At 50.5% G+C, this 15,988-nt stretch overlaps 2 protein-coding genes and 1 pseudogene across 2 annotated transcripts; all 3 read right to left on the bottom strand.

The window, feature by feature from the left end:
• Positions 1-448: 448 nt before the first annotated feature.
• LOC145535388 (uncharacterized) lies at positions 449-2,247 on the bottom strand. Its single transcript, XM_081563811.1, has 3 exons — positions 2,081-2,247; positions 1,549-1,891; positions 449-803 (listed from the first exon to the last, which is right to left on the bottom strand). Exons 1-3 carry the CDS (start codon positions 2,157-2,159, stop codon positions 728-730), a joined length of 498 nt encoding a protein of 165 aa, XP_081419937.1. The 5' UTR covers positions 2,160-2,247; the 3' UTR covers positions 449-727.
• A 5,696-nt stretch (positions 2,248-7,943) lies between these two features.
• On the bottom strand, positions 7,944-8,248 carry LOC145536466 (non-histone chromosomal protein HMG-14 pseudogene; annotated as a pseudogene).
• A 3,173-nt stretch (positions 8,249-11,421) lies between these two features.
• LOC145535361 (uncharacterized) lies at positions 11,422-13,222 on the bottom strand. Its single transcript, XM_081563777.1, has 3 exons — positions 13,054-13,222; positions 12,522-12,864; positions 11,422-11,776 (listed from the first exon to the last, which is right to left on the bottom strand). Exons 1-3 carry the CDS (start codon positions 13,130-13,132, stop codon positions 11,701-11,703), a joined length of 498 nt encoding a protein of 165 aa, XP_081419903.1. The 5' UTR covers positions 13,133-13,222; the 3' UTR covers positions 11,422-11,700.
• Positions 13,223-15,988: the final 2,766 nt, after the last annotated feature.

The raw sequence follows: 15,988 nt of genomic DNA, 5'->3' as shown, positions 1-15,988 counted from the left end.
TGCTGGTCCAGTGGCTAAGACTCCCCACTCCCAATGCTGGGACCCGGGTTCAATCCCTGGTTAGGGAACTAGATGCCACATCTAAGACCTGGTGCAACCAAAGAAATAGTTTTTAAAAATGATGTAGGGCTGACGCTTTCTACACTGCTTTACTGAGCACTAAAATCAATGGCAGGAGTCCCCTGCACTTGGACTTCTAAGCTGTCTCCCCATATCAGTCTCAGCCTAACTAAACAGACACTTACTCATATAGTGTATGTGAGTTACTCCCTAACTCCAGTGCCTGAATATTTATAAATCCACTTATTTAGCTAAGGACTTTTCGATATGTTAAGTAATAGAGTTCAACCCTCTCATAACCTAGATCCTTAATACAGTAATGTGCACTTCCCAGATCAGATGCAGCCCCAACATGACTCCACAAAGTGCTCAATAAAGGATACCAGAGTTAGAAGAAATTGAACTTTATTATGTCTCAGTTTTCACAGGAAATAGGAACAACAGTGATTTCCTTTTCTTGCTCTTTTAGGAAATCACATTACTACTGATAACTGGCATTTTCATAAATTGGTGTTTACTTATCCTATTTCTACTGGCCAAAGCCCCCAAAGTTCAAAACTTATTTGCTAAACATGGAAAAGGCATCCAAAAAAAAAAAACAAAAAACCTTGAGAATGTCTAGGACCAGTGTGTCCAAGACTTGAAGCAGGTTTTATAACGGCTGCCCTCACAAATTGTTGTTGTCAGGCTTACTGAACTGCCCTCTGGCTTTGCTCCCATCGCTGCGACTTGAAAGCGCCTTCCTAAGGGGAGAAAATGGCAAATATTCAGTATTTGGAGTTGTGGACCACATTAGATATACGATGTCCATTTTATGCTGGTTTTAAAATTTGTATTCTCCCAAATGCCCAGGGAACATCCTTTTGTATATCCAGTTCCAGGCTCTCTTTAGGGAGAATTTTCCTTTGTGCACAAAATTTATGGGAGCGCTGAAAACCTCAGTATTCCATATTAAGCGTTTTTAATACACTGTTTAAGAATCAAGACTAAAGGCACCGAGACTTCCCTGGTGGTCCAGTGGCTAAGACTTCTCGCTCCCCCGGCAGGGGGCGCGGTTCAACCCCTGGTCAGGGAGCTAGATCCCACAGGCCGAAACGAAAGATCTCGCATGCCGCCACCAAGACCGGGTGCAACCAAATAAATATTGGAAGACTAAACGCGCGAAAACATTGCACGACGACCAAATTATTTAACATTTTAAATAAAGGCAAGATTCAATCCTGCACTTGCACGACTGGGTCTCACTCGCCTCCCACTGACCTAAACCCCGATCCAATGAAACGTTATTCACCGAAACCTACGCTTCCGGATTTAATTCACTCACTCACCGCCCCGCCCCAACCCGGGAGCCCAAGGGCGGGCAGCCTCCAAGGGCCTCGAGCCCCCCACCGAGATCGGGCTCTGGGGGAAGGGACAGCGCCAAAGGCGTCGGGAGAAGAGCCCTAACGTCCCAGAAAATTTGGGGCGCCTCCAGAGCAAGCCACTTACCGAGCGAACACATTGGGGTACCGGCTGCGCTGGAAAATGCTCTCCAGCTCCTTCAGGTGCAGCCGGTGGAACGGGCAGCCGTGGAATCTTGGCTGCCTGTCCGAGGGCTGCGGATCCTCGGCGTCCGCCTGCATCGGCGGCTCCTGCGGGAACTCCTCCTCGTCGCCGTCGCCGTCGCCGCCGCCGCCCTTCTGGATCTCGTCCACCATGGGGTCGGGTGCTCCCACCCCAACCTGGCCCTGTTCCGCTGCTGCTGCCGCCGCTGCCGACTCAGGTTCCGACCCCGACTCCTCCTCGACGGCGGCACTTGTTGCGATGCCCGAGACCTCGGTGGGCTTCGTATCTGGAAAGGAAAAAGACAAGAAGTCTGGGCGTCGGAGCGCCGAGTGTGCGCCGCGGCGGGAGGCGCGAGCCCGCGACCTGAGCGGCGACGGAGCCCGCGCCGCAGCCGCGTCCCGTCCACTCGCCACTCCCAGGGAAAGGGCCTTTCCCTCGAGTTCGCCAGGGCACCTATCCCGCTCCGGACACTGACCGGGTTCTTCCTGGGGCTCGTCGACTCCCAGGCCGAGGTAACCGGAGTCTTCGTGGTGGCGTCCGGGCGCACGACCCATGTCGCTAGCGCTGTCCGAGCAGCTGTGCGCCTCGGCCGACGCTGCGCTGTTGACGGCGGCGATCCCGAGGGCCTGACCGGTCGGATTCTCTTTCTGTGACGCCGCGTTGCGAGTTTATAGCTTGTCTCCCCAGTAACGGCGCGTGCGGTGGGTGTGGCCGCTGGGGCGTGCACCTGGGCAGGGCGTGGCCATAGAGTAGAGGGGTGCACGTGGGGAGAGTCCTGGCAGGGGGCGAGCGGGTGGGGGCGCGCGAGCTCCCACTTGTGGCTGAGCTGAATACTCCCGGCTCCTGCCTGGGGTCGGTCCCGAACTAGGGGCTTCTCCCGATCGTGCCAGCTGACTTGGGACAGGGGAGGGGCGAGGGAATGAGACCTCACGCGTCCCGGGAGCCTGGGAGAAATGTTGGGAGAACGTCTCTCCGCCTGGCCCTCGATGGGCTCAGGCTTGCTGCCATTTGTTCCCCCCCCAACCCCCCTCCCCCCGGCCCCCGGAGCGTTCGACGCAGAGATGGGACTGGAGAAACCGCGGGGCCCCAGCAACCCCAGCCGGCTGAGACGACAGTCGTCCCCCCTTGTCGCGTGGGCTCTGAGCGCGACTTCCCTCTGGGAAGTCGATAATTAACGGATGGGACTGTGATTCTGGTCCATTCGCTCTCAAAGTCCATGAAACGGGCTAGTGATTCAGACGGAAAGATTTAGGTGGGAGACTACTTACTGGATTTTTGCAGGAAGGCGCTAAACGCAGAGCCCGCCTCGTTCCCTGGAGGCTACTGGGTCGAGGGAATTGGGGCTGTATTTGCAGACACACTGTGTGCTCGGAGGCCTGCTGCAAGAAGCCCAGCCTGTTCCTTGCGAATGCAACAAGTAATCCAAATGTCTACTAACCTACGTCAGAGAGCAAGTGTAGAACACCGCACGTGGCCCTTGCTTTGGCCCTGGACGCGATTGTGGAGGACACAGCATCTGCTTTGCTATGCTCCGCTACCGCGTCTGGGGCTGCCGGCCCTCTGCACAAGTGCACGGGTTTCTTATGCTGGGCGCTGTGTGGACTGGGGTGTCGTCGTTGTTTAGTCGCTCAGTCGCGTCCGACTCTTTGCGACCCCGTGGACTGTAGCACGCCAGGCTCCTCTGTCCATGGGATTCTCCAAGCAAGAATACTGTCGTGGGTTGCCATTCCCTTCTCCAGGGGATCTTCCCGACCCAGGGATGGAACCTGCGTCTCCTGCATTGGCAGGCGGATTCCTTATGGCTCAGCCACCTGGAAAGCCCCTGGACTTGGGTTAAATTCCTCTTTTTCTTCTTTGCCTCCTCTAATCCCCTCCTTGGCGCCCACCTTTTCCCTTCTCACCCTCCTCTTTCCCCCCCTCTCTCTCCCTTTGACTGGGACCATCTTCCAGAACTCTTGTTCTCCACCCTACTCACCTCACCCACAATGAACAGTTTGGGCTTGGGATTAGTTATAAGCTGAGAAACCTCTAATGGTTATGATCCTGGTGTTCCTTAGCCTAGCTAGGGTATCCCTTACAATGCAGGTCGTGTGACAGCTTTCTGTAATGTGGAAGCAGCCCTCTAAATAGATTCACCTAGGTAAGATTTACGGAGAAGGCGATGGCACCCCACTCCAGTACTCTTTTGCCTGGAAAATCCCATGGACGGAGGAGCCTGGCAGGCTTCAGTCCACGCGGTCGCTAAGAGTCGGACACAACTGAGCGACTTCACTTTCACTTTTCCCTTTCATGCACTGGAGAAGGAAATGGCAACCCACTCCAGTATTCTTGCCTGGAGAATCCCAGGGACGGCGGAGCCTGGTGGGCTGCCGGCTATGGGGTCGCACAGAGTCGGACACGACTGAAGCGACTTAGCAGCGGTGGTGGCCGGTGGCTTTTGTTTGTACAAGATGCTGTACTTGTATTTCTGAAGTTTGAGGAACCTGATGTTTAAAAAGAAGGTCTGGGGTCAATACTCGTAAATGAGAAATTGTGTTTTCAACAGCATCTGGTGAGGATGGCAACGTGTGCACACTGGGGCTCAGTTGTTCCTCTCTCCCAACGGAGGCTGGGCCTCAGGGTGCACTCCCCTCCTCTCTGTGCAGAAGGCCCACATCACACACAACCACCGTGCTGATGTCTGACACACAGCCACAAGTGCAAAGGGAGAGAAGAGAGGAGTGAAAGTAGTGGAAGCACAGCCTAAAGCACATGCTTTCCCCCCCAAAACAGAGCCTCTCGCTCCACTGGGAGCATCCAAGCTGTGAAACTGGCCTGGGATGTACCCCTGTGAGAGGAAATTCCAATGGAGTCAAGCCACTTATCTCAGCAATCACTTCACAGGAGGACCTCAGTGTTCACCATTAAACACATTTAACAGAAACCACCTTAAAGAATTGATGCTTTGGAACTGTGACCTGGGAGAAGACTCCTGGGGGTCCCTTGGCCTGCGAGGAGATCAAACCAGTCCATCCTAAAGGAACTCAGTCCTGAGGATGAGATGGTTGGATGGCATCACTGACTCGATGGACATGAGTTTGAGCAAGCTCTGAGAGTTGGTGATGGACAGGGAAGCCTGGCATGCTGCAGTCCACGGGGTCGCAACGAGTCAGACACGACTGAGCGACTAAACGGAACTGAACTGAACATTAAAGAAGCCTTGCACTGCTCCGAGCAATGGTTGTTCAGTTCGGTTCAGTCGCTCAGTCGTGTCCGACTCGTTGGGACCCCATGGACCGCAGCACGCCAGGCCTCCCTGTCCATCACCAACTCCCAGAGTTTACCCACACTCATGTCCATCGAGTCAGTGATGCCATCCAGCCATCTCATCCTCTGTCGTCCCCTTCTGCTCCTGCCCCCAATCCTTCCCAGCATCAGGGTCTTTTCCAATGAGTCAACTCTTCGCATGAGGTGGCCAAAGTACTGGAGTTTCGGCTTCAACATCATTCCTTCCTATGAACACCCAGGACTGATCTCCCTTAGGATGGACTGGTTGGATCTCCTTGCAGTCCAAGGGACTCTCAAGAGTCTTCTCCAACACCACGGTTCAAAAGCATCAGTTCTTCGGCGCTCAGTTTTCTTCACAGTCCAACTCTCACCTCCGTACATGACTACTGGAAAAACCATGGCCTTGACTAGACGGACCTTTGTTGGCAAAGGTCTCTGCTTTTTAATATGCTATCTAGGCTGGTCATAACTTTCCTTCCAGGGAGTAAGCGTCTTTTAATTTCATGGCTGCAGGGATTTTGGAGGCCCCCAAGAATAAAGCCTGACACTGTTTCCCCATCTATTTCCCAGGAAGTGATGGGACCGGATGCCACGATCTTCGTTTTCTGAATGTTGAGCTTTAAGCTAACTCTTGCACTCTCCTCTCTCACTTTCACCGAGAGGCTTTTTAGTTCCTCTTCACTTTCTGTCATAAGGGTGGTGTCATCTGCATAAGCTGAGGTTATTGATATTTTTCCCGGCAATCTTGATTCCAGCTTGTGCTTCCTCCAGCCCAGCGTTTCTCATGATGTACTCTGCCTAGAAGTTAAAGAAGCAGGGTGACAATATAGAGACTTGACATACTCCTTGTCCTGTTTGGAACCAGTGTGTTGTTCCATGTCCAGTTCTACCTGTTGCTTCCTGACCTGCATACAGGTTTCTCAAGAGACAGGTCAGGTGCCAAGGTTGTACTGAGAACTTAATGCTTTCTAAAACGTGGGCCTGAGGACGCTACTCGGGAAGGCGCTCTTCTTGCTTTGCACAGCACTAAACCAAAATAATCCGTTTTGGTGTTGAATTAGCAGGAATCAAGGTTCTCTCAAGGAAGATAATACATTGGAGGGTGTGATTGCTTTGGAGGAAGGTGCAATACTCCTCACCGGCCTTATGGGGTCTCCTCTGTGTCGCCTCTGAAGCAGCAGAACCTGTGTGCCAGGACTCCCATTCCCCCATCTTCTCCCCAGAGAGGACAGCGAACAGAATTTGGAGCATGTGGGATGAATGCTCGGCTGCCACCTTCCCATGGATCCCTGTAATGTAGCCTCTTAGGAAGCTTCCCTTGTGTCCAGCATTGGGCTGAGTGTTTCAATTACCACGGGTGGGACTCTACCCTGCCTGGAAATACACTCTTCTCTCACTGGGGACTCGTCCCGCCCCATCTTGCATGTGCATGCAACACCAAAGGGTGAGGGTGAGGATGGGATAATGGAAGGTGGAGGGAAAAAAAAGTATGCGTCAGTAGAAACCGACCTTGGGTACTTGGAAAACTTCTATCATGCACACAGGCCCACTGCCAGTGACCGGGGGATGGCACCTCTTGATAGGAGGCCTCCTTGCCATTCTCTGTGAATGACATTCCCTTAGAAATTCCCATCTGTTCACACTTAACCCCATTGGACACACACACACACACACACACACACACACACACACAAGATGCTGAGAATTCACCTCTTTATTGAAAAATACAAAAATGTGCCCTACTTTAAAAGGGGGACACTGACTTTTTGCATGTATTCAACTCATTTAACGGGCATTCGGTGAAGTGCTCTTGGTACTGTGCTGTGCATAAAACCTGGCAGAAAATATCTTCAGAAGAACTGTCATGGAGACCATATCTTAGTCACGAGGGACTACAGCACGGTCACGGGTGACAGGGGCTGATTCTGGGCCAACTTCGGCCTGGCCAGAGGGACGCGAGGGCAGAGGAGGCATGGATGGCACAGGCCGCCTGCATGACAGTGGCTCCAGAAGAACCCTTCTCCAATCAGGCTCCAGAACAAGGATGGGACTACAGGGCCCATCCGAGATGATGCCCACAGGGTGGCCCGGGGAGGGGGGGCGCGGTGCGTATTTCTCAACATTAATGCCCTCTGATGTCTCCTCCCCTTGACTCTCATATTCTTCAACCAAACCTTCAATTAAGAGAGGAAAAAAGGGATTGGTTTACTATCTTGAGCAATTTCTGTCATAGTAACCACTTCCCCCCACACAACATGCCACTCTTGTTTTCATCTTTTATAATGGAGTTTTGATTGGTTGTTTTGAGGATCACTACGCAGACATTTCGATTTGTACACACTTCTTCACATACATACCAGAAACTGAAAACAATCATGTAGTTGTGATTCTTAGCAGTTATTCCAGTGACTTTCCAGCTTAAAATTGGGAGCAAATTTTCCTTAACAGGATATCAAGTACCAGTTATCTTCAAATATTGATATTCTGTTACATCATACGTCCCACTGATTCACACTATCATATACACTATATCCTCAAACTGTCAGTCGTTCACAGCACATTGACCAAGTTCCTAGGAAAACTGAACTACCACGACCAAAGATATTACAGAGTGCACAAAATTCTGACCAGGAGAGTCAAGATCAAGGAGTAGTTGGCTGTAGGAACGAATCCTACCAAAACAAGCTGGGAAGAGAAGTAATTTAAAGTGTTCAAGACATTAAATGCACAACTGACTCCACACTGCCATTTAGTATGCTTTTGTATTATAGGATAGAAAAGCTACCCCCATCTATGGACTGTTAAGCTGACACCCAAGACAATCAAAGCCTCCACTATCCAATATCCCACTAGTTTCTAGTTGTCCCAAAAAATAAACAACCAGCAAATGATTTCACCTCTTGCAAAAAAGCATTTCCACTTAAAAAATGGGATGAGGTGGGATTTCCTCCTTTTTAAAAATGTTTCAGAGCTACTAAAATACTTGCATTTACAAAATGGGTGATAAAAATATTCCTCTGGATGGGACAAGAGGGGAAACAGGGACCACTGACCGGACTGGGTGTGCGGTATTAATGAGACTTGGCTTCTTTTCCTTCTGCTTCATCAGAGGTTGGGCTCGCCTCGATTTTAGTCTCTCCATTTTCTGCAGGTAAGTCTTCTTTAGTGTCTGGGTTGGCCCCTTCCGCCTGTTTTGGCTTTGCTCCTCTTTTCCCTTCTGTTTGCATTATTTTGCCTGAAGATTTATCCTTTCCCCGGCCTCTTTGGGCTTCGTTTCCACTTTTGCAGGAGCCGGTTTAGCTGACAGCCTTGAAGATCTCCTCTTGGGCTCCTCCTTCGCCACCCCCTCTGCAGAGGTGACCTTCCTCTTGGGCATCGTGGCGGCGGGGTGGGCGAGAGCCGGAGCCTGAGGGCCGCGGCGCGCCAAGAGCCTTGGCGAGGCCGAGTAGCCTGACCGCTGCCACTTTTCCCGCTGCCCGAGCTGCTGGGACCCACAGCCAACATGCCACTCTTTATGCTGTAGCTCTTATAAATCCCCCTGGGAGAAGCTGTTTCTTGATTGATAAAACATCTTAGTAAAGTTTCCACCACAGCCCCGTTCCCTTCAGTTTACCCTTACTGAGCGCTAAGTGCCAAGCTTCCCGATAAGCAGATCTCCTGTTTTGTCTCTGTCCTCCCACCCTGAATACTCGTTAGTGGTTTTTGCAGTTAGATGCTAGTCCAGCTGATGGATCGCACCCAGTCCCTTCTGTCAATGCTATGTCTGGTACAGGATGGAGAAATGTCCGTATCTTGACAGCGGATCCTCAGTGGTCCAACTGCCTCTGCCCCCTACCTTCCAGGGATAGCATCACCCTGGGTGTGGGGGCAGCTGAGCATACTCAAAGTCCCTTCCGTTTGTAAAGGAGTGAAACTAGAACACTTTCTAACACCATACACAGGAATAAAATGGATTAAAGTTCTAAACGTAAGACCAGAAACTATCAAACTCCTAGAGGAAAACAGAGGCCAAACACGCTCTGACATGAATCACAGCAGGATCCTCTACGACCCACCTCCCCAAGTAATGGAAATAAAAGCAAAAATAAACCAATGGGACCTAATTAAACTTAACAGCTTTTGCACAAGGAAGGAACCTATAAGTAAGCTGACAAGACAGCCGTCAGAATAGGAGAAAACACTAGCAAATGAAGCAACTGACAATGAATTCATCTCAAAAATATACAAGCAGCTCCTGCAGCTCAATTCCAGAAAAGTAAACGACCCAGTCAAAACACGGGCCAAAGAACTAAAGAGACATTTCACCAAAGAAGACATACAGATGCCTAACACACACATGAAAAGATGCTCAACGTCTCTCATTATCAGAGAAATGCAAATCAAAACCACAATGAGGTGCCATCTCACACCAGACAGAATGGCTGCTATCCAAAAGTCTACAAACAATAAATGCTGGAGAGGGTGCAGAGAAAAAGGAGCCCTCTTACACCGTTGGTAGGAATGCAAGCTAGTACAGCCACTGTGGAGAAGAGTGTGCAGATTCCTTACAAAACTGGAACTAGAACTGCCATACGACCCAGCGATCCCACTGCCGGGCAGACACACCGAGGAAACCAGACTTGAAAGACACACGTGTACCCCAGTGTTCAGCACAACACTGCTTGTAATAGCAGGGACATGGAAGCAACCTAGATGTCCGGCAGCAGACGAATGGATGAGAAAGCCGTGGTACATATGCACAATGCGATATTAATCAGCCATTAAAAAGAATGCATTTGAATCAGTTCTAATGAGGTGGATGAAACTGGAGCCTGTTATACAGAGTGCAGTAAATCAGAGAGAAAAACACCAAGACAGTATACGAACGAGCCCATATATATGGAATTTAGAAAGATGGCAACGATGACCCTATATGTGAGACAGCAAAAGAGACACAGATGTAAAGAACAGTCTTTCGGACTCTGTGGGAGAAGGCGAGGGTGGGATGATTTGAGAGGGTAGCGTTGAAAGGTGTGTATTATCAAATGTGAAGTGGATCGCTGGTCCAGGTTTGATGCCTGAGACAGGGTGCTCAGGGTTGGTGCACTGGGAGGACCCTGGGGGATGGAATGGGGAGGGATGTGGGAGGGGGGTTCTGGATGGGAAACACGTGTGTGCCCGTGACTGATTCATGTCGATGTATGGCAAAAACCGCTACAATATTGTAAAGTAATTTGCCTCCAATTAAAATAAATGATTTTTTTAAAGGAAAAAAAAAATTCAAATAAATAAATAAATAAATAAAAGTTCCTTCCATCTGAAGGAGATGTTCAATAGGAGCAAGTTGGATTTTTAAACAGGTTTCCCTCAAGTTAAATAGACAAGGCAGGCCTGGTTATGGAGGGCCCATGGGGCTTGTGGCTTGTCTTACTGGGACATGATTGCTGACGCCCTGGACGCTGCCTTGATATTTCAGCCTACAGAGGTGAGGGAAGTTTAGCTCACCTGGGTCCAAGTTCACTACAACTCACCACCACCAGTCCGGCAGCCTGTATCCATCACTGCACTCACATGGGCACTGTGAAGCAAAGCGAATAAACTCATCTGGGAGTTTTGGATACATACTCTCTTAATACAGCCTATGGTTTTTCTACAGTCTCAAATGGTAATCTTGTGACCTACAAATCAGTCATCGCTGCCTGAGCAAACAAAAAAGTATTTCAAGTGAACACAGGTAAAGAATCTGGCCTGAACTGAAAGCTTCCCTTCCCCCCACCACTCCCACCGCCCACCAAACACATTCCATGATACCCACCTCTTTAAAATAATACCATCAAAAATATATCTTTAGATGTTCCCAAGTCCTCCAGAGGATATTCACTCATAAAGTTCAATTTGAGCCCCATCCACCAGGTGTATGGTTTGACTGTATGCAATTCTCTTAAACTGGTCACTCTTAGCTCAGTGCCACTTTGTTCAAAATTGTCGTGTCAATTTTCAGACAAATTTCCAGTTTGTACACCTTGCTCCTACCCTCCACCATAATGTCACTGTTTTAGCAATGGTTTCAGGCTGACACATCATAGCACACCAAACATGAAGTGGTAGGGCTAGGACTTCCCTGCTGGTCCAGTGGCTAAGACTCCCCACTCCCAATGCTGGGACCCGGGTTCAATCCCTGGTTAGGGAACTAGATGCCACATCTAAGACCTGGTGCAACCAAAGAAATAGTTTTTAAAAATGATGTAGGGCTGACGCTTTCTACACTGCTTTACTGAGCACTAAAATCAATGGCAGGAGTCCCCTGCACTTGGACTTCTAAGCTGTCTCCCCATATCAGTCTCAGCCTAACTAAACAGACACTTACTCATATAGTGTATGTGAGTTACTCCCTAACTCCAGTGCCTGAATATTTATAAATCCACTTATTTAGCTAAGGACTTTTCGATATGTTAAGTAATAGAGTTCAACCCTCTCATAACCTAGATCCTTAATACAGTAATGTGCACTTCCCAGATCAGATGCAGCCCCAACATGACTCCACAAAGTGCTCAATAAAGGATACCAGAGTTAGAAGAAATTGAACTTTATTATGTCTCAGTTTTCACAGGAAATAGGAACAACAGTGATTTCCTTTTCTTGCTCTTTTAGGAAATCACATTACTACTGATAACTGGCATTTTCATAAATTGGTGTTTACTTATCCTATTTCTACTGGCCAAAGCCCCCAAAGTTCAAAACTTATTTGCTAAACATGGAAAAGGCATCCAAAAAAAAAAAACAAAAAACCTTGAGAATGTCTAGGACCAGTGTGTCCAAGACTTGAAGCAGGTTTTATAACGGCTGCCCTCACAAATTGTTGTTGTCAGGCTTACTGAACTGCCCTCTGGCTTTGCTCCCATCGCTGCGACTTGAAAGCGCCTTCCTAAGGGGAGAAAATGGCAAATATTCAGTATTTGGAGTTGTGGACCACATTAGATATACGATGTCCATTTTATGCTGGTTTTAAAATTTGTATTCTCCCAAATGCCCAGGGAACATCCTTTTGTATATCCAGTTCCAGGCTCTCTTTAGGGAGAATTTTCCTTTGTGCACAAAATTTATGGGAGCGCTGAAAACCTCAGTATTCCATATTAAGCGTTTTTAATACACTGTTTAAGAATCAAGACTAAAGGCACCGAGACTTCCCTGGTGGTCCAGTGGCTAAGACTTCTCGCTCCCCCGGCAGGGGGCGCGGTTCAACCCCTGGTCAGGGAGCTAGATCCCACAGGCCGAAACGAAAGATCTCGCATGCCGCCACCAAGACCGGGTGCAACCAAATAAATATTGGAAGACTAAACGCGCGAAAACATTGCACGACGACCAAATTATTTAACATTTTAAATAAAGGCAAGATTCAATCCTGCACTTGCACGACTGGGTCTCACTCGCCTCCCACTGACCTAAACCCCGATCCAATGAAACGTTATTCACCGAAACCTACGCTTCCGGATTTAATTCACTCACTCACCGCCCCGCCCCAACCCGGGAGCCCAAGGGCGGGCAGCCTCCAAGGGCCTCGAGCCCCCCACCGAGATCGGGCTCTGGGGGAAGGGACAGCGCCAAAGGCGTCGGGAGAAGAGCCCTAACGTCCCAGAAAATTTGGGGCGCCTCCAGAGCAAGCCACTTACCGAGCGAACACATTGGGGTACCGGCTGCGCTGGAAAATGCTCTCCAGCTCCTTCAGGTGCAGCCGGTGGAACGGGCAGCCGTGGAATCTTGGCTGCCTGTCCGAGGGCTGCGGATCCTCGGCGTCCGCCTGCATCGGCGGCTCCTGCGGGAACTCCTCCTCGTCGCCGTCGCCGTCGCCGCCGCCGCCCTTCTGGATCTCGTCCACCATGGGGTCGGGTGCTCCCACCCCAACCTGGCCCTGTTCCGCTGCTGCTGCCGCCGCTGCCGACTCAGGTTCCGACCCCGACTCCTCCTCGACGGCGGCACTTGTTGCGATGCCCGAGACCTCGGTGGGCTTCGTATCTGGAAAGGAAAAAGACAAGAAGTCTGGGCGTCGGAGCGCCGAGTGTGCGCCGCGGCGGGAGGCGCGAGCCCGCGACCTGAGCGGCGACGGAGCCCGCGCCGCAGCCGCGTCCCGTCCACTCGCCACTCCCAGGGAAAGGGCCTTTCCCTCGAGTTCGCCAGGGCACCTATCCCGCTCCGGACACTGACCGGGTTCTTCCTGGGGCTCGTCGACTCCCAGGCCGAGGTAACCGGAGTCTTCGTGGTGGCGTCCGGGCGCACGACCCATGTCGCTAGCGCTGTCCGAGCAGCTGTGCGCCTCGGCCGACGCTGCGCTGTTGACGGCGGCGATACCGAGGGCCTGACCGGTCGGATTCTCTTTCTGTGACGCCGCGTTGCGAGTTTATAGCTTGTCTCCCAAGTAAGGGCGCGTGCGGTGGGTGTGGCCGCTGGGGCGTGCACGTGGGCAGGGCGTGGCCATAGAGTAGAGGGGTGCACGTGGGGAGAGTCCTGGCAGGGGGCGAGCGGGTGGGGGCGCGCGAGCTCCCACTTGTGGCTGAGCTGAATACTCCCGGCTCCTGCCTGGGGTCGGTCCCGAACTAGGGGCTTCTCCCGATCGTGCCAGCTGACTTGGGACAGGGGAGGGGCGAGGGAATGAGACCTCACGCGTCCCGGGAGCCTGGGAGAAATGTTGGGAGAACGTCTCTCCGCCTGGCCCTCGATGGGCTCAGGCTTGCTGCCATTTGTTCCCCCCCCAACCCCCCTCCCCCCGGCCCCCGGAGCGTTCGACGCAGAGATGGGACTGGAGAAACCGCGGGGCCCCAGCAACCCCAGCCGGCTGAGACGACAGTCGTCCCCCCTTGTCGCGTGGGCTCTGAGCGCGACTTCCCTCTGGGAAGTCGATAATTAACGGATGGGACTGTGATTCTGGTCCATTCGCTCTCAAAGTCCATGAAACGGGCTAGTGATTCAGACGGAAAGATTTAGGTGGGAGACTACTTGCTGGATTTTTGCAGGAAGGCGCTAAACGCAGAGCCCGCCTCGTTCCCTGGAGGATACTGGGGCGCGGGAACTTGGGGCTGTATTTGCAGACACACTGTGTGCTCGGAGGCCTGCTGCAAGAAGCCCAGCCTGTTCCTTGCGAATGCAACAAGTAATCCAAATGTCTACTAACCTACGTCAGAGAGCAAGTGTAGAACACCGCACGTGGCCCTTGCTTTGGCCCTGGACGCGATTGTGGAGGACACAGCATCTGCTTTGCTATGCTCCGCTACCGCGTCTGGGGCTGCCGGCCCTCTGCACAAGTGCACGGGTTTCTTATGCTGGGCGCTGTGTGGACTGGGGTGTCGTTGTTTAGTCGCTCAGTCGCGTCCGACTCTTTGCGACCCCGTGGACTGTAGCACGCCAGGCTCCTCTGTCCATGGGATTCTCCAAGCAAGAATACTGTCGTGGGTTGCCATTCCCTTCTCCAGGGGATCTTCCCGACCCAGGGATGGAACCTGCGTCTCCTGCATTGGCAGGCGGCTTCCTTATGGCTCAGCCACCTGGAAAGCCCCTGGACTTGGGTTAAATTCCTCTTTTTCTTCTTTGCCTCCTCTAATCCCCTCCTTGGCGCCCACCTTTTCCCTTCTCACCCTCCTCTTTCCCCTCCTCTCTCTCCCTTTGACTGGGACCATCTTCCAGAACTCTTGTTCTCCACCCTACTCACCTCACCCACAATGAACAGTTTGGGCTTGGGATTAGCTATAACCTGAGAAACCTCTAATGGTTATGATCCTGGTGTTCCTTAGCCTAGCTAGGGTATCCCTTACAATGCAGGTCGTGTGGCAGCTTTCTGTAATGTGGAAGCAGCCCTCTAAATAGATTCACCTAGGTAAGATTTACGGAGAAGGCAGTGGCACCCTCACTCCAGTACTCTTTTGCCTCGAAAATCCCACGAATGGAGGCGCCTGGCAGGCTTCAGTCCACGGGGTTGCTAAGAGTGGGACACGACTGAGGGACTTCACTTTCACTTTTGACTTTCATGCACTGGAGAAGGAAATGGCAACCCACTCCAGTATTCTTGCCTGGAGAATCCCAGGGATGGCGGATCCTGGTGGGCTGCCGGCTATGGCGTCGCACAGAGTTGGACATGACTGAAGCGACTTTGCAGCAGGTAAGATTTATATATAGATAACTACGTGTATCTAGACTAAGTAGGTGAAGGCATAAAGGTGGAAAACTCGTTTTTTTCGAACCCAAAATCATATTTCTCATAGAATTTATGTTAGGACTATAGCCAATTTGTGGTATCTACCTCTCTAGAAATAACTGGAGACAACTAGAAACCTACTTGAAGTAAAGATGTTGAAAAGATTCTTAAATTCATATTTCTTCTGGAAGAAATTATTTAAATGTAGGTAATTTGTGGTACCTATGTAAATATTTAACTGGAGAGCGCTGTAAGCAGCTAAAAAGCTACATAAGACTCCAAAACTGAAAATTTTCATGCGTAAAATATTTGTTTTTCTTGGAGGAATGTGCTATTACTCAAAGTAAATAATGGTTACTAGGTGTACAGTTAACTATGGGTAACTGGAGAGAAGTAGAATAAATTATTAAAAGTGAGACCTGGAAAACACCTTTGAGAAAATTCCTTCTCAATTATAAATCATTATTCTAGTTGAATAATGACATATAGGTATTTCAATATTATTGTAAGTCGTGAATTAGAGATAAGTGTGGAGCTTTTGAACTGTGTTGCTATAGAAGACTCTTGGGAGTCCCTTGGACAGCAAGGAAATCAAACTAGCCAATCCTAAAGGAAATCAACCCTGAGTATTTACTGGAAGGACTGATGCTGAAGGTGAAGCTCCAATACTTTGGCCACCTCATGAGAAGAGCTGACTCATTGGAAAAGACCCTGATGCTAGGAAAGATTCAGGGCAGGAGGGGAAGGGGGTGACAGAGGATGAGATGGTTGGATGGCATCGTCAACTCAATGGACATGAGTCTGACCAAACTCTGGGAGATAGTGAAGGACAGGGAAGCCTGGCCTGCTGTAGTTCTTAGGGTTGCAAAGAGTTGGACATGACTTGTGACTGGACAGCAACGGCAAAGAGATAACTAGAAATAACAAATATTTTTTCAACTCACAGTTCTCTTT

This window comes from Giraffa tippelskirchi, chromosome X (genome assembly GCF_054371585.1).
Source record: "Giraffa tippelskirchi isolate mGirTip1 chromosome X, T2T-mGirTip1v1.2.pri, whole genome shotgun sequence".
Taxonomy (NCBI): Eukaryota; Metazoa; Chordata; class Mammalia; order Artiodactyla; family Giraffidae; genus Giraffa; species Giraffa tippelskirchi.
The sequence above is the reverse complement of the archived record's forward strand: the minus strand, read 5'-3'. Positions and strand labels throughout refer to the sequence as shown.

Coding starts and splice junctions, on each gene's coding strand:
- LOC145535388 (XM_081563811.1), bottom strand. CDS start 2,159: ATGGGTCGTGCGCCCGGACGCCACCACGAAGACTCCGGTTACCTCGGC. Junction 1,892..2,080: donor CGAGCCCCAGGAAGAACCCG/GTCAGTGTCCGG, acceptor TTTCCTTTCCAG/ATACGAAGCCCACCGAGGTC. Junction 804..1,548: donor TACCCCAATGTGTTCGCTCG/GTAAGTGGCTTG, acceptor TTCTCCCCTTAG/GAAGGCGCTTTCAAGTCGCA.
- LOC145535361 (XM_081563777.1), bottom strand. CDS start 13,132: ATGGGTCGTGCGCCCGGACGCCACCACGAAGACTCCGGTTACCTCGGC. Junction 12,865..13,053: donor CGAGCCCCAGGAAGAACCCG/GTCAGTGTCCGG, acceptor TTTCCTTTCCAG/ATACGAAGCCCACCGAGGTC. Junction 11,777..12,521: donor TACCCCAATGTGTTCGCTCG/GTAAGTGGCTTG, acceptor TTCTCCCCTTAG/GAAGGCGCTTTCAAGTCGCA.